The following is a 21,704-nucleotide window of genomic DNA, read 5'->3' as shown; positions in this document are numbered from 1 at the left end:
TATACTTATTGTTTCGCAAAGAATTTATATATTTAATTCATAATATGAATGCTATAAATGTGCTATTTATTCATTTGTTAATTTTTTACATATAATTTCCTTATTAAGAAAAATAAAACAACAAAAAAAATAACAAAAAAATAACAAAAAAAATAACAAAAAAATTAACGTCAGGCATATTTAATATGCTGCATTTTTTATATAGCACTCTTAATTTTTTATATATAATTTTATGGAAGGATGTTAAAAAATTATTTTCAGTACAAAACGGTATAGTATTAACTATTATTCAATAAAGGAAATAAATATTACCTTTTTATAAAATAAAAATATGATGGGTTGTATATTATAGGAAAAAAGCACTTTTTTAACTATATCTTTCTTTATTTTATTATATATATATTTTTTTTTTTGTAAAAAATTCGTTTTAAAATACCTTCTAAATATAATATAAAATAAATGTAGCATGCATAATGCAATAATTTTTAGACAATATAAATATTATTCATTCTGTATCATTTTGAAAAATTCAGTTCTATTTTTGTAAGTATAAATATATAATTTGCTAATTTTTTTTTAAAAGATATCAATTTGTATTTATAATTTTTACACCTTCATATTAAAAAAAATTATGCAGTTTCATTTTTTATGGTATTTTCCAATTTTTTTTGGTATTTTCTATTTTTTTAGTATTTCCTATTTGTTTGGTATTTCCAATTTTTTTTAGTATTTTCTATTTGTTTGGTATTTTTATTTTCTGCATTTCCTTTTTTTCGTATACCCATTTTTTTTATAATTTTCCTCTTAGACAATTAACAATTTTTAATATTGTTGCATATTTTGCAATTACGTATTTTACATATTTATGTATTTTGGAGGGAATGTGCATTTCCGTATTGTTCCATATGAATATGTGTTAACTCATTTATTTGACACATTTTTGTAAATAAGGATATATATAATTTTTTCCTACATGAAGATTTATGCACAAGTTTTGCAAATTATTTGTTTCCACATTTGCAATGCTTGAAAAAAATGAATCATTCATAGTGTAAACTTTTTATTGATAAAAAGTTCTTTAAGCTTTATATGAAAGTTGCATCGTTTGCACCTTTGTTACACACTACAAAATATAATCCTATTATTACTTAATATTTCATTTGTATATTCATTTAATTTTTTCACTCTGTTTCGGGATATTACAATATATATCCCATAAATACTTTATAATCCAATTTTTTTGCAAAGTATCATAAAATGGAAATAAAAAAAATCACTTTAGCAAACATCAATGACATTGAAAATGAAAAAAATGTAGATACGCTAAGCATGATTACAAAAAATGAATTGAGATTAACAAGTAGTAGAAATGAAAAGGATACTAAGATAAAAAACGTAAGATTTGAGGATTCTTTAACAATGAACGATGAGCAAATAAAAGTAAAAGAAGCAGTTTTTATACTGCAAAATATGGAAACTTTTAACTATTCTATTACTTATACCGAAATACAAAATATACGAAATGATTTAAGATTACTAGCTATTAACAATTACAATGATAAAAAATATTCAGATTGTTTAATTCAAGCTATTCATTCTTATATGATAGCAAAAAAATATTATTCGAAATATTTTGGTTTTTATATAACTGGTGATATGAGTACAGAATTAATTCTAATATGTAAATGTTATGTATTAATAGAAAAATATGAAGAAGGCAAAAAATATTTAAATGAATTAAAATTTTTAATTGATAATACATTATTATATACACACAAAAAAGAATTGTTAAATGGACAACCTACCGATATTAATAAAGCTAAAAATTTAGATTCCCATTTTGATGAACCATATATAGTATGTGAAATACAAGTTTTATCAAATCTGCTTTATATTTTTTCAGATTTATTAGGCCAATATAAACAAAATGAAGAAGCAGAAAATTATTTTTTAAAATATTTATATGTTGTAGAAAAAGTTTTTAATTCTGATAGTTTAAATTATAGTGATGCATTAAATGATGTGTGTTCTTATTATATTAAAATAAGACACTATGAAAAAGCTATACCTTTATGTGAACAAATTTTAAATATAAGAAAAAAATTTTTTGGAGATTATAATTCTGAAACACCAAATGAAATAATTGCAGATTGTTATTGTAATTTAGGATTATTATTAAGACTTTCTGGAAATCCTTTAAATGCTTTACACAAATATTTAATAGCTGTCGATATGAGAATGCGAATACATAAAACACGACAAACGATTCAAGTTCAAAATATTTTATTTTCTTTTGCTATTATTATGCATCAACTTAATAACTTTAAAATATCACTGCAATTATATAAAGAAGTTTATAATTTTTACAAAACATATTATGGCCCTCAAGATATCAACACAACAATTGTTTTAAAACTAATTGAAGAATTAGAAACGGATGTTAAAAAAGAAGCTAATAAAAATCACGACAAAAATTTAGGCAATAACTTAATAAATACTAATGACAATATAACAAATAAAAAAGATAACAAGCATACATATTGGAATACATTTAATGAACAAGTGCAAAATAATAATATTTTAAATAAATCTGATTTAGATCCTAATTTAATTGAAAATCTTATGAATGAAAGGGTTCTAATTAAACCAAGTAATATATCTCATAATAATTTAATTGATAAAAGAAAAATTATATCAAGAGATGGAAATTTTAAATATAATGATTTAAGCTATTCAAGCATTGATGCATATAAACATATGAAATCTAATAAAGAATTTGAAATATTAAAAAGCTCTTATTTTCCAATTTCATCTATTAATAGAGTTAAATCATTATATGGAGACTCTTGGAGGAATACATTAATTCCTTCTACTTATATTTTACCATTTGTTGAAACAAATTTAGTCGATAAAAAATTAATTAAATTTTCTGAATGTAAAGATTTTCAAAAAGCCATTATTTATAAAAGAAAAGTTCTACCAGTTGTTAATGTACCATTGATAGAAAAAGGTTACGTGAAATTAAATAAGGAACAACCTATTATGATATGTAATGAAGATGCGAAAACTTTATTAAATGAATGGAATGTTAAAGAACCTTTTGTAGATTCAAAAGGAAATGTATTTAGTAAATATGAAAGTATAACTCAAGAGTTTGATATGTTTATACCTATTTTAGATGAAAATAATGAGGTTATGCTCGGATTTTATGATACACCATTATATGTACCAAATCCTGCTATTTATCATTGTATTATTTTAAATGATCCATATTATTTTCATAGATATAATCGTGATAATGATTTATATTTAATCGATAAATTAAATTTAAATCAAAAAAATAAATTTTCGGGGCCAAAAAATCTTCGTAATATGGGTTCAAACGAAAATAAGTCTAATCTTATTAACAAAGATGAATTGGTTGATAATAAAAATAAAAGGCGAAGCTCATCGTCTCATTTAAAAAATACAAAATTAAATACATCTATTATGAGCAATTCATCTAATAATATTTTAAAAAATGACAAGCATGACATCGAAAATGTTAGTGAATTTAAAACCCTTGAAAGGGAAAGTACATCCAACATCATTTTAAAAAAAAGTACATTCAATGGAAAACCAGCAATAGAAACGAAAAAAACAGAATTAAAAAATATCAATCAATTATCATCATTTAAACAAATTCAAAAAGAAAAAAAGAGTATACTATTTAAAACAAATGGACTAGCCACAGATAAAAATCCTCAACAGAAAGTAAAACAATTTAATAAAATGCACATATTGAAAACCAATAATGATAGTAAAGTATCAAAGTTTTCAAAAAATAGATATATGCCTAAAAAGAATAGTAAATTTAATGGCTTATTTTTTAGAAACAACGAACAATTAAAATTAATTGATCATAATAATGTAGATGGTGATAATGATCAATTAGAGATATCTACCAAAAATATTAAATTAAGTAAAGAACCCGTTTTAAAATCGTCAATAGATTATAATATTAAAATGGATATCGAAAATCATATTAACAAATTAGAACAATATGATATTGATAATTTGAAGAGAGAAATATATTATGATAATAATTCAAAAGAAAAAAAAAATACGCATTCAAATAGATTATCATTTATGGAGGATGAAAGTGAAACAGTTGCTAGTTATGAGGAATATAAAAAAGATAAATTTACGAAAGCTGGACGAAAAAATATGAATCATAATTATAAAAATGTAAATATTGATGAACAATATTCTGAAAGCCTTACCAATAATAGTAATAGCGATAGCAACAATTATATTGCACAATCAGAAAGCAGTGATGATAATTCTTCATCTAATAGTGAAAAAAATTATGACATTGATTTGCATAAAATTTTCAACAATAATTTATCATCTAACGCTTATTCGAGCAATGGTTTTAGTTTAATTTCAGATAATCATAGTAAATATAATAATGAAGAAAACATTAATAATCAACATGAATCTACACCAAATCAAAACAATATTGAACATAATAAAAGCCATATAAAAGAAACATTAAATAATATTAAAAATGTAAACATCAATGATATTTTATTTAAATTTGACTTAAATAAAAATGATAATTCATTAAAAAATGAAAATATTTTATCTGATAGTGACATAACTGATGGTGAAATGTATGCACAATCTTTCGAAAATAATACCTACCCAACTAGCGAACAATATTTGGATAATTCAAACAATACTAATGAGCAAATAGAAAATGATCACTCTTCATCCACATCTCTTCAACCTCCTTTGTCATCTATGAATTCAAATAATACAAATTTATTTAATAATAAAAGCAAAGATACTAAATCCAATTCTCAATCGTCTCAAAATATGTCATTTTATTATGAAGCTAATAATAAACTAAATAAAAATTACGATGAATTTATACTAAGTGAAAATGAAGAATTTTATAATAATATAATTATGGATGATTCAAAAAGTGATGACCAAACTGTAGAAATAACAAATGTTCAGGAAAATAATAACCGTTTGCATAGTTATAAACATAAAGCAGTTACTAACGATTTAAACATGGACTCAAATATTGGCTCAAATGTGTATGATGAGAATTATGATAAATATGACATGATTAATAAGTTACATAAAGAATATATTTACGAACAAAATAATAACCAAACACACTTTGACGACCCACTTATAAATAGTAATAGTCAAAGCGACACCCAAAAAACAGAAAATACTGATGATAAAAAAAATAGCGGTTCTGTTTATGATATTGGTAATACTGTTGATGCACACACAGACATTTTATTTTTAAGAAATAATTCAATAGAAGAGTTGGATTCAAATTTAATAACTAACAAATATGAATCAATTTCTGTAATTGATGAAACTAAAAGTGATTATACCGAAAATAAAAATATTAATACATCGATAGATGATATAAACATTAAAAATGTTCGTAAAAATAAAGATATTAATATATCATCAAATCGGTTTACTCATTCAGATAAAGAATTTGATACAATGTTTTCTAGTAATGATATTTCATACCATGATAATAAAACAAATGTAAACAACCTGCATAAGCATAATAATCAAAATAATTTAATAACTGAAAAAAAGAAAAAGGAATCAGAATCTTATAAGAATATAGTCAATAATGTTATCCCTAATAATATAAAAAGTAGTCATAGCATAAATACCAATTTAATGGAATGTGATATATCTTATTTTTCAAATTCGAATGATACTAGTAAGATTATAAAAGAGGAAGCCCTTAAAAATAAAAACAATCATATCGATAGTAACAATTTGAATAGTGAGAATTATTATGATTATAAAAATGAGGAAAGAGGAGGAAGAAAAAAAAGTAGTGTACCCAAAAGTAAAAGAAACAAAATTTTAAATATGTTTTCATTTTTTTTAAAAAATAAAAAAGAACGATATAATAAAAGAAAAAAAAGCAAAGTAACGAGCAATTCTGAATGCGTTATAGATACACCTCATAATCAAATTAATAGACATGACAAAGATGTGTCACTATCAAATAGTTTTTCTAATCACGCTTTAGTAACAAATATAAATGCCCATAAATTAAATGGATCCTATAATGCTGTTTTAAAGGATCAATATATATTCTCAAAAAAGAAAAGAAATAAATTAGTATCTGAATCGATTCATGGTATGATAAAACCAAGATTAAATATAAAATCTAAATTTTTAGCTTTGAAAAAAATAAATACCGCCAAAAATGGCCCAATCAATAAAAATATTTCTATTGAAAAGGATAATATGCCAGTAAAAAATAATGACGAACAATTTGAAAAAAAAAATAGTCTCATCGTGAAGAGTCCACCACAAAATGATGAAAAGAAACCCAATGAGGATTCAAATGTAGAAGCAAAAACTGGTAATGAAGAAATTGAAAAGGCGCAAAATACAGATTCAAAAAGCGATGAATCAAAAGATACGAGTTCCAAAAGTGACGAGTCAAAAGATACGGGTTCCAAAAATGACGAGTCAAAAGATGCGGGTTCCAAAAATGACGAATCAAAAGATTTGGATACAAAAAAAGATGACATATCGCAACCTGAAGAAAATGACCTTAAAAAAATTGAAAAAAAAAATACGCAGAATGAAGAAAAAATATCAATACCCCAAAGTAACACATCTGCTTCGGTAAAAAGTAATAATAAAGTAGTTACTATGAAAAAATTAATGATAAAAAAAATAGTTCCAAAAATTGTATTAAATAAAGCCATTAAGGAAAATGAGAATACTGCTTCAAGTGCACCCAAAAGTAGCCAAAATGGTATCACACCTACTACTAATACTAGTGATAAAAATCAGCCAACCAACATAATAAAAAAAATAAATGATGTATTACCATTTGATGTATTACGAAAAGTGAAATATTGTAAAATTGGATCTGAACCAGATGATGTTTTCGGTACTTTACCAACTGTTCATTTATTAAATGCTGAAAAAAAATTGTTAGCAATTGTACCTTGGCAATTAGATATAACCTCCTTCTCTTTAGCTAAATCTTCGATCGAAGAAGAAACAATTAAGAAAATTGGTTTACTTCATAAAGAATTGGAAGTTTCTATTGATGATAGAAAAAAATTAATAGAAAAAGAAACAAAACTTTTAACAGGAGAAGGATTAAAAGAATTAGGATTCACAACAAATCCTACAGATCCAATAACTCCTATACCCAGTTTAAATCTTTTATCTGGTATAGATTTAGAAATGCTCAAAAAATCATATAAAATTGAAAAAACGGAGGTTACAGAAAATGCAAAATCAGTAGTAAAGGCAAAAGATGGTTCCATAAAAAAAGAAGCACCAAAAACGACACAAAAAACAGCACCAAAAGGAAAAGGAGGAAAAAAAGGAGCTCCAAAATTTATGAAAGGACCTCCAAAAGGAGTACAAGGTGGAGCTGTTGCTGGAAAAAGTAAATTTAGTATTAAAAAAAATCAAGCAAAAGATGATGGAAAAACAAAAAGATTTTTCTGGGAAGCTTTATTTGAAAATGATATACCAGGAACATTATTTGATGATAAAAAAGATTTAATATCAAAAATTGAAATACAAAAAGAAAGCGTTGAAAAATGTTTCACAAAAATTGTTACTAAAAAAGAAGGTGGAACCGAATTAAAAATTAAAAAACCAAAAGTTATACAATTATTGCCAGATTCAAAAAGAGAATATAATATGTCCATTGCTTTATCGAAATTTAATAATTTTACATTTAAAGAAATAAGAGATGCAATTATGAATTTAAATCCAAGTGTACTTAATATAGATAATACAGAAGTATTATTGCAATATGTACCAACACCAGAAGAATTTGAAATTGTTAAAGAATATATTTGCTCTAATGGTGATTTAAATTTAGTTGATAAACCTGAACAATATATAGCAGCATTAACTGGTGTACCTTTATTAAAACAAAGATTGGAATCTCATTATTTTGCTTTATCATTTAAAGAAAATTATGAAAATACATTAACGCCATTGGAAAATATATTAGAATCTTGTGAAGCAATAAAAGGTTCAACAAAACTTTTTACTATCCTATTTACTATTTTAAATGTAGGTAATACATTAAATTATGGTGACCCACAAAGAGGTAATGCTTTGGGATTTAAATTAACAACACTAGCTAAATTAAATGATATAAGATCAAGTACTAAGCCAGTTAAAACACTTATGCAATATATATGTGAAGTTATTTATGAAAAAAGCCCAGAAACATTGCAAATTATCGATGAATTAAGATGTATTGAAAGTGTAGTCAGAACAGATAAACAAATAATTGATTCTCTTTTACAAAAATTAAAAATGGGTTCTACAAAAATTAAAAATGTTATAGAACTAGCCAAAAAAAATCCACAAGATCCATTATATGATGCACTTAATGAATTTTATTTTAGTGTAGAACCAAAAATTGAAGAGCTCGAACAGTTTTATAATCAAACACTTTCAGTATTCAAAGATATTGCATTATATTTAGGTTATAAAGAAAAAGAAGTAGCTAATGTACAAATACAAGATCTGTTTAAAGAGCTTTGGAAATTTATTCAATCTGTTGAATTTAATAGAAAAACAATTAATGAAAATGCTATAAAAGAGCTTAAGAAAAAAGAAAAGCAATTGGAAAATGAAAAAAAAGGAACCGTTCTCAGCAAAAGGCAAAACTTTACTATAGTTAAAAAAGTTCAAAAGGAACCAGTTGAAAATACTGAAAAGAAATCCTTCAAAATATTTTAATTATTCATTTTTCATGATTACACACATGTATATTTTTCTCATCATTTGTATGTATACTAATTTTGACGATTATATATTAATATTTTTATAACATAATATTAAAAAATGTATAATATTTATGATTTTCGACTATTTTCGTTTTTTTTGTTTAATTATGGCTAGTTATGGCTAGCTATATTTTTATGGCACTATCTACCCTTTTTGTATTTCCATAAATTGGATAAATACACTATTTGATTTTCGAAATTGCTTACCAAATAATAGCAAAACAATATATTAAGAAATATTTGAAATGCTACATGCTTATTTTTTATCTAGCTTATGTGTATATTTTGTTTTCGTTATCCATATTTCACATCAAATTATTAACTTAAATAATTACCACACACATTAGACAATAATGTATTAACAATAAGTAAATATGCAACTATATGTATATATAATTTAAAAAATTAACAAAACAACAAACAAATTACATGAATTTGTAATAATATCAAGTTATATATCTTATAATTTAAAAAGATGATAATAAAAACTTACTGATAATTCTTCATCAATCTCCATCTACATAATAATTTTTAAATATGTTTATATAATAACTATTTAATATTATTTATTTATATAATCTTTGTTTCTTTTAAGTATAACCTAGTAGCAGCTGCAGTAATAGGTACATCACTATCTGGGCAATCAGGGAATAAATCTATATGATCACATGCCCTGTTTAAATCATAAATTATGAACAAAATTTAATGAGTATATAATCACACATGAATTGTAATGCTATTTAAAAAAATAATTTAACAACCAATATGCAACACTATTATCTTGTATATTATTTTGTATATTATCTTGTATAGCATAAAACGTTCTTATCAAATAATGTTTTTATCACTTCTCTTTTATCATCATCATTAATACTGTGTATATTTCCTTTTTTAAATTACCACCACGCTTCACATTTTAAGCTCCAGTCACTTAACATTTCTATATTGTGCCCAGAAAAATTTATCTGGTATTTACAGGGACCCATATAATCCCTTGATGGTTTACAAGATCTTATTGTTCCTTCTACTTTATCCCATTTTTCTTCAAAAAAATAAAAGAAACGTATATTTTGTTTATTCTTTCGCATAGCTGTAATATATATACGTGTGTGACCAAACAATTTTAATAAATATAAGTCAAATTATTCTCATTTCCATATGTTATTATTTTTTTTTATTTTTTAACCTGGACAAAATGAAGTGTAATCCCTTACACATTTTCTACAAGGCCATGATGTTTTACATTTCATTGACCAATTCTCTTTTCTGGCATCAGACATATTCTTTATGTTCAATTCTTCACCTATGCAAGGGCCTACACAAAAATAAGCAAGGAAAAAATCAACACATTAAAAAGTGATTAATTCAAAAATATTTATAATAAAATCAGATTTAATTTATTCTTTTTTTTAAACCATCATAAGTTGGCGATGGTGCACATATCTCATCGTCATTTTTATGAACAGATCCAATATACGTATAATCCTAAAAATAGTATACACACAATTGAATAATTTTATTATATAATAAAAAAAAACAATATTAGAAAAGAAAAAAAAACATTGCTAACCTCGGGACATGGTATATTATAATCCCTTTCACAAATAATATCAGGATCAATTAGAGCTTCTCCATTTACTAGTAGAATAAATTAACAATTCATTAGTTGTATTATTAAACATTTCTTAAAACTAATTCCCTTATATAATTATAGGAACATAATAATAATCAAATGATATTACATTCAACAATTGGCGGTGAAGCACTCTTTAGACCATGAATTATCTGCAATGTGAAAAATATTCATCAAAATAAATATTTTGATCAAACCAATTCTCAAACAATTTATATACACATTATTTATTGCATTCATTTTTACGAACACATCAATATGCATTATAATAAAATTCACTTTACAAATATTTTCACATGTATAAATACACACATATATTTATTTATGCTCGTTTTTTATTCTAATTTTTATATTTATCAGTTTACATCTCCAGCAACATTAGTAACAGAAGGATGAGGATTTGTGTGTGCGGATAAGTTTGAAGATCCCGTAATAATGCCACCTATAAATTTTTGTGTACTTAATTTTTTTCATATTTCCATAATTTTGTTATTTTGTTTAATGCACACAATAGTTACATTTTATGGTCTACAAAATTTTTTAAATACTTTAATTAAAAGTATCTTTCATAGCTATTTCTATATATGCACGTGAAATATATATTTTATTATATTTTTTTAAACCTGCACTCCCCCCTATATTTTCTAATTCACTGTTAGAAAATAATTCGTTTTTCTTCAAATATTTTTTTAAAATTTATAAGTGAAGGGAAGAAAAAGATAAAAAAAGGATAAAAAAGGATAAAAAAAATTAATTTAACTTATTTTACAACCTTTTATTTTTATTTTAAATACAAAATTATTCATATTGCATAGTAAGCAAGTATCTTGTTGCTACTAGCTTGCAACATTATTTTATATATTCATTGCTTTTTTTATTTATATACTTATTTTAACTTACTTTTTCATTTTCACATAAATTTAATTCCGTATATAAAAAAAGGAATAGTACAAATAAATAAAAATAATTCATTTTCTCTTAATATACAATTTTGTATTATTTTATGTTTAAGAATGTGATCGTTTTTTATTTGTATTATATTTTCCGCCATCCCCATTTCCATATACACAACAGATATACAATTTCATGGATTGAGAAGACCATACACAAAGATATATGCATCCTTATGCTAAACCTTTTAGTAAACTATTTTTTTACTTATGTCAAATAAAAAAGTTTTAATGCACAATTTCATGTTTAATACTGTTATGGTGTATTTACATAAGGTTTATACACATTTTTTCAAAGTCTTTTTTTGGCAATTTAGTTAATACTAATAAATAAGAAAAATACACAAACACAAATAAAAAAAACACAAATAAAAAAATTATTAAAATAACAGAATAACATTATGCAGCTTACAAAGGGAAAAATTGTTGTCATAATTTTACTTTTTTCTACAATTTTATGGATATACAAATTTGACAAATATAAAAAATCGGATTCCTTACATAAATGGATACTAGTATAAAATTGAAAAATATATATATACATATTATAGGATATAATAGGAGCAAATGGAAAAGTCTTACAACCCTTATTCCATAAGCAATATTTGGAAATACATATGCACACCCTTTTCCGTTTTTTTTCAATTTGCAGATCCCTTTATATCTTATATTCAGTTTAGGTATATACGCATTAGTTTCTATATCCATAAGTATATATAATGTTAATATTATACCTAATGACCAGAATACTTTATTAGAAGTAAATAAAAAATAAAATACAAACGTCCCAACAGTTATAACCTCTTAAAACTACATCGACATATGCATATTTCTTGTTTACATTGTTCATTATTTTTTTTTTTTGAAGGAACTGGATAACATAAAGAAGAAATTACAAATGAAAAATTTTACCTTTACCTAAAGATAAAAACGGCTATCAAAATTGTTGGAAAAATTGTTGGAAAAATTGTTGGCAAAATTATGAAAATTTCATTTTAATTTTTTTTGTATCTATTTCTACTTCGCTACATATTATGTTGATAATTTATTTATAATAACCTTTTAAAACAATATTTTTTGGTGAGAAGGCTACTGGGAATGAATGCAAAGATAAAGTCAACTTTTCTTTGCTTCCTTCCTTATTGTTGTCATCAAATATTTTTTGCAAAATACAAAATCTTATATTATTATATAAATGCATACACTTATGTGATATATGTATATTTTCACTTTCACATAATTTTGATAATAAATTGACAAACGAATATACCGTTGGTATATTTCTTCGAATTTTTTTTTTACCATACTTATCGTATTTGCTTTTTTTTTCGTTACAATCACTATCATTTTCACTATCTGCATAATTTTCGACCTTATAGGATTCATCTTTATCGTTTTTATCCATATTGTTTATATTTGTGTAATTAATCAAATCATTACATTGGCACTTCATGCCATTAATATTTATGTCATTTTTATTCGCTTCTTCATGATTTATCTGACCATTTTCATATCCTTTATTGTAAATGTAATTATTAATTACATTCATTATACCATAATTTTTAAAGTCAAATATATATTTTCTTAAATCTCTAAATTTTGTATAACAACATGAACAAATAAGAAATGGTATTTTTTCATTGATGCATTTATTTAATGTGTAATCAGTTAAGCCTCCACAGCAATGTAACCCAACTATTAAATCGATTTTATATTTTTTAAAATCAAAATTTAATATAGATTCATGAACTATTAAAACATTCTTTATTTTGTTTACATATATTTTAATAAAACAATTAATAAGAGAACTCACATTTATATCTAATATTATTACTAGCACATTTTTAAAGGCTAATGAAATATGAATACCCAAATCTCCTTTACCTCCTCCTACATCCAATATACAATAATCATACGATAAATTATTAGTATCCACATTTGTAACAATGCCACTATTCATTTCATTTATATTATAAACACTATTGTCAATACCTACATTCTCATTATATGTTTTACTATTTTGTTCGCAATTTTTGTAACTAGTATTTTCTCCTTCATTCTTTATTTTATCTTTATTCCCATTGTCACAAATGGTTTCCCATTTTTCAACCGTTTCAACATTATCCTCCTTTTTAATATTATCATTATCCATATAAAATTTCTTAATATTGTAAAAGTCTACATTTTTCCAATTTAATTTTTCGAAAATATTTGGATTTTTTTTCAAACACATTTCATAGTTATCATTTATTTTTTTAACATTCTCTTCATTAACTAAATTATTATTTTTTTCAATAAGCATCTTTAGAAATTCTATATAATTTTCAAAAAGTGTACTATCACTTTCTATATATTTATTAACTAAATCTCCAATTCTTAAAATTGTATTCTCATAATAAAAGTTGCAATTTATTTTTGAATTCTTTTTTTTTATTTCTTTAAGCATTTCTTTTATATGATTAATCATCCAATGTATTTGTGGAATTTTTTTATTGTTCATATAGGATGCTATGTCTTTTTTTTTCTTTTTCTTTTTCTTTTCCCCACCTTCATTTACATTATCACTAGCTTTATTTTGGATTGCTCCATCTTCAGTTAGTGTAGTTCCATTAATTGTGTTCAGATTGAAGTCGTTACATAATGTATTTTTTTGTTCTGCATCCTGAATTTGATTTATTTTATATTTAAAGTCACTATACTGTATTTCAAATAATTTGGGTATAACATCAATCATTTTAATTATAAAAATTTCAAAATTATTCATTTTTTGGTTGGATATACTTTCATAATTTTTATTTTTATATACAATATTCAATATATATTGTTTTTTTTTCATACAATCATTTTTATACATGTTATAAATATAGTCATCCTTTACAATTAAAGATCTGCATACTGTTAAAACAGAAAAATTGTTTTTTTCAAACAATGCCAGTAGTTCTCTAATATTAAAATATTCATAATTCACCTATAAACAAAAATGCAAAGCATGTGTTGAATTGTTGCCGCAAATAGGGCTATCTATATAAGCATATATAATAACGAGTAGCGCATTCCGTTTCAGTTGCACACAATTTAATGGGTTATATTATTTTTACCTTTAGTAAGTAGGAAGAAAATACAATTATTGATTTTTCACTCGTATTTGTCAAAGCAGGGAGTCCAATAATGTATAATAAAGAATCTGTTTTTATTAATTTTTTAGCTGTATCATGTTTTATATACTCATTCAATAATATTAATGGAATTTTATATTCACTATCATCATTTTCTTCCATTTTGTTTTCATCATTTTCCAAATTTGAAAAGTACTGCTTAGATAAATTTAATGAATAGTGCAGAGAAGAGTTAATCAATTTTGTCTCATCATTTTCATATAAATATTTTTTTTTATATTTATTCAATAAATAATTTTCATATAATATAAATTTTTCTTCATTTATATAAAAGTCTTTATTTATCACTAGTTGTATATGACTCTTTTTTGTTATTACATTTTCATTGAATATATTTTTTACTAAATAGTACTTATCAATATTTGATCTGCTATTTGTGTCGTGTATATTTGGTTCATTATCTTTATCTCCGCTGTACAAAAATTGATATTTGTAAAAAGCCAAATTATTATTATTACTATCATTACTATCATTATCACTGTCCCAATTATCATTTAAAATGACATCACAAAAAAATAAAGATTTTCCATGTTTCCTCACATTTTTTACTTTACATATTAAATGAACAAAGCTTGGAAAATTATTACAATTCCCATTTTCTTTATTATTAAACTTTTCAGGATCTTCAAATTTTATTTCTTTTTGGTTATATACATTTATTTCATTTTCTATAACACTCATGACACATTTATTTTCAAACATTTTTCACTCGTCTCTATATGCACACCTATGTTTTTTATACAGCTTCGCCCGAAATTCTGCTTACCCTCTTTATAAATTAATGCCTTTTATACTGTATAGAACTCTACACATACCAAAAGGAGGATATGATTCGTTTGGCCCAAGCTTTATAAGTTTTCTTCTTTGCATAATTTTCGTAACTATACATACGTCAATGATACTAACAGATGATTAAAAATTTGTAATTCGTACATAATATACAACATACATCATTTCTAATTATGCATACATATAATTATTACATAATCACAAACAGTAAAAATGAAGGCTTATATATTTTGTTATATATGTACGCCTTCCATATCTTAAAATCAAACAAAAGGAATATCTCCGTTTTTTCTTCACCCTCTATATTTCAAAAAATATTTTAATTAAACAAAAACATTCAAAATTAAATAATAAAAATATATATTTTAAATAAAAAACATATTTTTTTTCTCAAATCAAAACAATGCATCAAAATTATGTATCCATGAATTGCTTATGGGCATAATTAATTTCTATAAAGCAACTTGAAAAAAAAAAAAAAATAATTCCCGCTTATTCAAGATAAACAATGACTTACTAAAAAAAATAAAATAGGTACACAAAAAACATAATTTTTAAAATAAATTATATTAAATAAAAATAGGAAAAAAGAATAATATTAGAAAAAACTGATCAATGGAAATATATAAAAATTTATCCCATAGCTGTCAAAAATGATATAACATTTTTTTTGTTGTCACATAGTGAACTCTCGAAACACGAGAATAATTTTATACAATTCTGGAATCCAAAAAGGAGATAAATAATCACAAAAATATACAGAATAAATACATAAGTTATTATTTATTATTTATCATATATACTAAAATTGTATTCTTTGCAAAGAAAATAAATCAAAATGAATTTTAGAAAACCAGATAATACCGCCGATTTAATTGATAGTATAATTAATAGCGAAAATGGAAAAGTTCAAAAATATCTCTTAGAAAGAAAACGAAAGGAAAAAGAATTTTTGGAGAAAAAGGAAAACATCAAAAAACAAACTTTAAAGGCTCCAAAATTAAATCAAATGTTTGTTAAAAATAAAAGCAATGATGATAAATTAATCAGTGAAACTGTTGGTCTAAGAACAGTCCATGAATATAAAAAAATAAAAGATAAAATTTTTAGTAAGGAAAAGGATATAACATATAATGAAAGTTCCAAAGATACTAAGAATAAAAAGCATACCAATTTTAAATTGTCTTTTTGCTCCGATGATGATGAAGATGATGAGGATGAGGAAGGTGAAAAAAAAACACAAGATCCAAAAAATAAATCAGATGAAAACTCTTCAGAAAAAGAACAAAACGAACGAGAGAAAATGGAAAACTCTTCTAACGAAAGCAATTCAAGCGAAACTGAACAAATTGACAAAAATTTACAAAAAGAAAAAAGTGATAATACAGAAAATGGAATCAAACCAAAAAACGAAGGAAATGAATTCAAAAAAATTATGAAAGATCCTACTGTAAATACATCCTTTTTAAAGGATAAAGATAGAGATAGAAAAATAGAATTAAAAAAAAAAGAATTGAGAGAATTATATTTCAAATTAGAAAACGAACAAAAAGAAAAAGACATCGAAATTACATATTCATATTATGATGGTTCTGGTCATAGAAGAAAAATATCAGTTAAACAAAAAAATACTATAGGACAATTTATAAATAAATGTGTTGATAATTTAAAACATGAATTTACAAATTTAAGATCCGCATCATGTGAAACATTAATGTTTGTAAAAGAAGATCTTATTCTTCCAAATTATTTAACCTTTTATGAATTAATTAAAAATAAAGCTCAAGGAAAAACTGGTCCACTGTTTTCTTTTGATGCTGTAGAAGATTTGTCTGGAATTACGGACATAAGAAAAAACAAAACTGATGTAAGTCAAAAAATTTCGCTATACACATATATATACCATTGACTATATGATTTTATAATTACATGGTGCACATCATAAATGCTTGAATTAATATATTAAATGTAACTTTATAAAAAATTTATATGCACATGTTCATTTATATAATATATTGCTATCTTTGTTTACCCACAATTTTTAGACCCATGCAGGAAAACTAGTAGAACGAAAGTGGTATGAAAGAAATAAACATATATTTCCTGCTTCCAAATGGGAAATATATAAGCCTTCAACAAATTATGGAACTAACTATAAAGATTTATTTAACAATTTTTCGTAACTACATTATTTCATCATTTTTCTTTAATTGTTTTATTATATACCTTTTTAATTGATGATTCACTATTTACTTATTCTTTTATAATTGCATATTTTTTTTCTGTAAACTTTTTTTTTGTTTTTAATACAACATTGTCTATACCTGTAAATAAATTAAAACCATATTAATAAAATATGAAGCTTATATATTATTGCCACCATATATAAAAATGCTTACTCGGAAATAGGAGGGAAAATTGTTTATTTTTTCTGCACACATTTTCGTTTAATCCTCTTAGCTTATACAAAAATGTATTAATATGACTTTGTTCATAATTTTCATCATATACTACTCCATTCTTATCAATTTCGTTTATTTTATATTTTTTTTTTATTTGTTCAGCAACACATTCCCTTATATATAGCTAAAAAAGATTAAAATTATAAAATTAATTTTATAATATGTTATAAATATTATCTACAATAAGGCATAATAAGCAACATTTTATTAAAAATTCTTATGGTTATTGTCAAATTTTTTAAAATTAATTCACAACCTTAATACAATTCTATATTATACACAAAGTATGCATAAGTGAAAATTTGAAAAAGTAATAGCAAACAATAAATTTCCAGTTTTATTTTCATTTATTCGTAATTTACGTCTTTATAGCATTTGATACTCCTAACTAGTTTTGAGAACATCCTTATCATTGTTTCTTTAAATAATTTGTAATTCCCTTGGAACTTGTTAATAAAAATATATTTTGCCTTTGATAAAAATCTATCAATAGAAGTTTTTTGAATTTCTATGTAGCCTAAAAAGTTATGTAAAGCGAATAATATGGATTCCATATATATGACTTATATAGACACTCTAATAAATACGAAAATATGCGTATACACCTGTTTGGGGTTAAAAAATAATTCCATATTTATTACACAAAAAATATATTTTTTTTTTAATTTTAAATAGTATTACCATTTTCGAATATGAAGTTATATATTTCATCATTTGATTTGTTTTTTCTTAAATGAATAATATGGTTTATGTTTTTCACTATGAACAGCAACTGAATAATTGTTTCTGGAATGAAGGGAGATATAAATACACACTTATAGTAAATATATTTTATGTCCTTTTTTGATAAAGAATTCTTTGATTTATTCGAAATGTGTAAAAAAAAGTAATACATATATATTTTGTTATAATACGTTAGCATGATTTTTCAATAATAAATTTATTATTTTATTTTTTTGCAAACCGTTCGAGGGTCATCACAATTTTCTAACAACGAATCTTCATCAGCATTGTCTCTACATAAATCATCTGCATCTTTTTTTTCATCACTATCAATATTCGACATGTTTATATCCACCCTTTTCTTTAAATAATAATAAATATAATACTCCAAATATTTACAACATTTCTTATTTTTTTCAACGATACTACTTTTATTTTTTATATAATATTTATATAAGCTAAAATATATATAAACATCTCTTAACATATAAAATAAATAATAAAGCAATATAAAAGAATATATCATCAATGTTAATATAGACAATGAAACTCGTAACACTGTATTATATGTTACTATTCTTATTTGTTCTAATTGAATATTAAAAAAAAATAAAAACATAAAAAAAAAACATTCTAATTTTATGTTATATTCTTTTATCGTAATATGAGGATCTAAAAAGATGGTTATACAAATAAGCAAAATAAAAAGAAAAGACATATAAATAAGACAACTTAAATTATTAGGCAATTGCATATTCATTAAAAATAATAAATTTATGAATATCGTTCTAAAAATGTAATAATAATATTTATTTTTTTTACATAAAAATGTATAAAATCCATATATATATTTGTATTTATATTCTTCTCTTAAAATATACGGGGTTCTAAGAATTGAAATAAAGACTAGTATATAATAAATAAAACAAAAAATAGAAATTATCAACATACCCATATATTTAGTAACTCTCAAATGAATATTATCATAGCATAATGTTTCTGTATCATAATATGATATATTATAATTAAATATGCCAATACATATATAACCCGACAAAAAAATAAACATAATAAAACAGCTACTCATATACATAATTATATGAACATATTGATAATAATATATTTGAACACAAGTTTTGAAAAATTCTACAACATCATTATCATAAAAAAAAGTTACATTTACAAAAGTATAATGACAAAAATTAGGAAATAAAAATGGATATAACAATATTTTCTTGAATTGTTTTACATCACATTTTTTGTTATTCTTATTTTTATTTTCATTACTGCTTTTGACACTATCGATATCTTCCCTTTCCAAACAACACTCCAAGCTACTCGACAATTTAATTACATTAGTTCCTACATTTCTAGCATACTTTTTTACACTTTTTCTTAAGTATAAAAATATAATATTGCATAGTAATGTTAAACAACCAAATAGAACGACAAAAAATATAAAAACAAATATTTCTATTGTGTGTAATTTCGAATTTGTCTTAAGGAAATATAAACAGTCTATATTAGCATAATTTAAAAAATTTAAATGAATTACTTTAATAATATCAAAAAATAAATTATGCATATAAATATTCAAAAGATAATGCACACTCTCTAAATCGTCATATTTTGGATATGCTTTTTGTTTTTTATTTGGGTGTTCATAAGAAATAGAATTGTCTTGTTCATTTTCAGTTAGATCATTTGAAAAACTTATCAAAAAAATAAGAGATAAATAAAACATAAATTCACGAAAATAATGTAAAAAATATATTGTTTCTTTTTTATAAATATTTAAATGATAAAAATATAAACTAATATTTACATACTTAAATAGTATCATTAGAAAGATAAGAAATATAAAGCAATAAAATAGTATGATAATTATAGAAGTTATAATATGGTAGCATTTTTTACATGTAGAATATTTTAAATATATATTTTTATAATAATTTTCTTTGCAATTATTACATATAAATCCTTCATTATTTTCTGAACATTTCCCACAAGTGTCTAAACAAACACCTGGCTTTTTACAATAAATAAAAATATTATTCATAAATGGATATATATTTTTTCTGTCTTTTTTTGTAGAGCACCTATCATAATTTTTAAAATTAATTTCATTCGTATGCTTTAAAAAATGTTCTACATTATCTACATATAATTCATTAAGATTATTTTCACAGAAAAAATAGCTAGCTATATCAGAGCACTTATCACACCTATTCCCTATATAATTCAAATAATAATTCGAATCACATGAGCAGCTATGTATAAATTTCGAAGATCTTTTATTGTTGTAACTAGACGGAGGGCAACTAAAGCAACTTTCAGCATTCTTAAAATTTGAATATTTGTTTTCTTCACACTCATAACATTTATTATTTTTAATATATTCCCCATAGTTACATAAATTTAATGCAGTGGATACAAAAGTAAATCCCCATCCAACCGTATACACCAAAAAAACATACATCACACAAACCATTATAGCAATGTTTTATAATTATATATTTATGAATGTGTGAAAATATATTTATAAACTTGTATTTTTACAATTGAAATAAAAAAGAGAAATGAACAAAAAAAAAAATAAAAATATAGCCATTTATATGTGATATTTTTTACCAATTTTCATTACATATATATTTTTTTATTTTCCTCATTTTCCTTCATAAATTAAAAAAATAACAAAAATTTTTACAAACTTAAACACAAATTTTATTGCACTAAAATTATATTATTAATATTGTATGAAAAAAAATACACTTAATCATTATTAAGCTTATATAAATACATATATAAAAAAATAACAATATATTCTATAAAAATATTTATATGTTTATGTTCCCTTTTCCCTCATATAAATTTCTATAAAAATACATAGGATATTGCTATGATAAAAGGAAAATATTTTCAATTTTTGTTATTATTAATATTTTATTTTTTTTCTTATATTGTAGAAGAAACAACTATAATTTTTTGAGAACCATATTGTATTTTTTTTGTTTTATTTTCCTATATGCATGCTTGCTTTTTTCACCATATGAAACAATTTTGTATGTATTATTTTTAATTCGTTCTTTTTCCTGTTAACCCTAAGCATAATATTACTCTAAAATAATATGGATTTTTTAAAAAATGTGAAA

General features: G+C 23.0%; 6 protein-coding genes across 6 annotated transcripts; 3 read left to right on the top strand and 3 right to left on the bottom strand.

Moving 5' to 3' along the window:
* Positions 1-1,257: 1,257 nt before the first annotated feature.
* PCHAS_1245700 (formin 1, putative) lies at positions 1,258-8,772 on the top strand (the record flags this gene model as incomplete). The annotated part of the gene is made up of 1 exon (XM_016799034.1): positions 1,258-8,772. The coding sequence occupies one exon, from the start codon at positions 1,258-1,260 to the stop codon at positions 8,770-8,772; it is 7,515 nt and encodes a 2,504-aa protein (XP_016654381.1).
* Positions 8,773-9,308: 536 nt separating this feature from the next.
* Positions 9,309-11,424, bottom strand: PCHAS_1245600 (CPW-WPC family protein; the record flags this gene model as incomplete). The annotated part of the gene is made up of 10 exons (XM_016799033.1): positions 9,309-9,336; positions 9,421-9,492; positions 9,720-9,861; positions 10,006-10,134; positions 10,235-10,304; positions 10,390-10,457; positions 10,562-10,604; positions 10,818-10,894; positions 11,076-11,127; positions 11,353-11,424. The coding sequence occupies 10 exons, from the start codon at positions 11,422-11,424 to the stop codon at positions 9,309-9,311; spliced, it is 753 nt and encodes a 250-aa protein (XP_016654380.1).
* Positions 11,425-11,803: 379 nt separating this feature from the next.
* Positions 11,804-12,324, top strand: PCHAS_1245550 (dolichol-phosphate mannosyltransferase subunit 3, putative; the record flags this gene model as incomplete). Its single annotated transcript, XM_051321002.1, has 3 exons — positions 11,804-11,917; positions 12,055-12,162; positions 12,271-12,324. 3 exons carry the CDS (start codon positions 11,804-11,806, stop codon positions 12,322-12,324), a joined length of 276 nt encoding a protein of 91 aa, XP_051176957.1.
* A 123-nt stretch (positions 12,325-12,447) lies between these two features.
* PCHAS_1245500 (conserved Plasmodium protein, unknown function) lies at positions 12,448-15,280 on the bottom strand (the record flags this gene model as incomplete). Its single annotated transcript, XM_016799032.1, has 2 exons — positions 12,448-14,370; positions 14,501-15,280. 2 exons carry the CDS (start codon positions 15,278-15,280, stop codon positions 12,448-12,450), a joined length of 2,703 nt encoding a protein of 900 aa, XP_016654379.1.
* A 925-nt stretch (positions 15,281-16,205) lies between these two features.
* On the top strand, positions 16,206-17,550 carry PCHAS_1245400 (XAP-5 DNA binding protein, putative; the record flags this gene model as incomplete). The annotated part of the gene is made up of 2 exons (XM_734816.2): positions 16,206-17,234; positions 17,413-17,550. The coding sequence occupies 2 exons, from the start codon at positions 16,206-16,208 to the stop codon at positions 17,548-17,550; spliced, it is 1,167 nt and encodes a 388-aa protein (XP_739909.2).
* Positions 17,551-17,620: 70 nt separating this feature from the next.
* PCHAS_1245300 (conserved Plasmodium protein, unknown function) lies at positions 17,621-21,043 on the bottom strand (the record flags this gene model as incomplete). The annotated part of the gene is made up of 5 exons (XM_016799031.1): positions 17,621-17,691; positions 17,767-17,953; positions 18,192-18,346; positions 18,511-18,685; positions 18,794-21,043. The coding sequence occupies 5 exons, from the start codon at positions 21,041-21,043 to the stop codon at positions 17,621-17,623; spliced, it is 2,838 nt and encodes a 945-aa protein (XP_016654378.1).
* Positions 21,044-21,704: the final 661 nt, after the last annotated feature.

The sequence above is a fragment of the Plasmodium chabaudi genome (assembly GCF_900002335.3).
Source record: "Plasmodium chabaudi chabaudi strain AS genome assembly, chromosome: 12".
NCBI lineage: Eukaryota > Apicomplexa > Aconoidasida > Haemosporida > Plasmodiidae > Plasmodium > Plasmodium chabaudi.
This window is presented reverse-complemented; position numbering and strand designations above follow the sequence as displayed.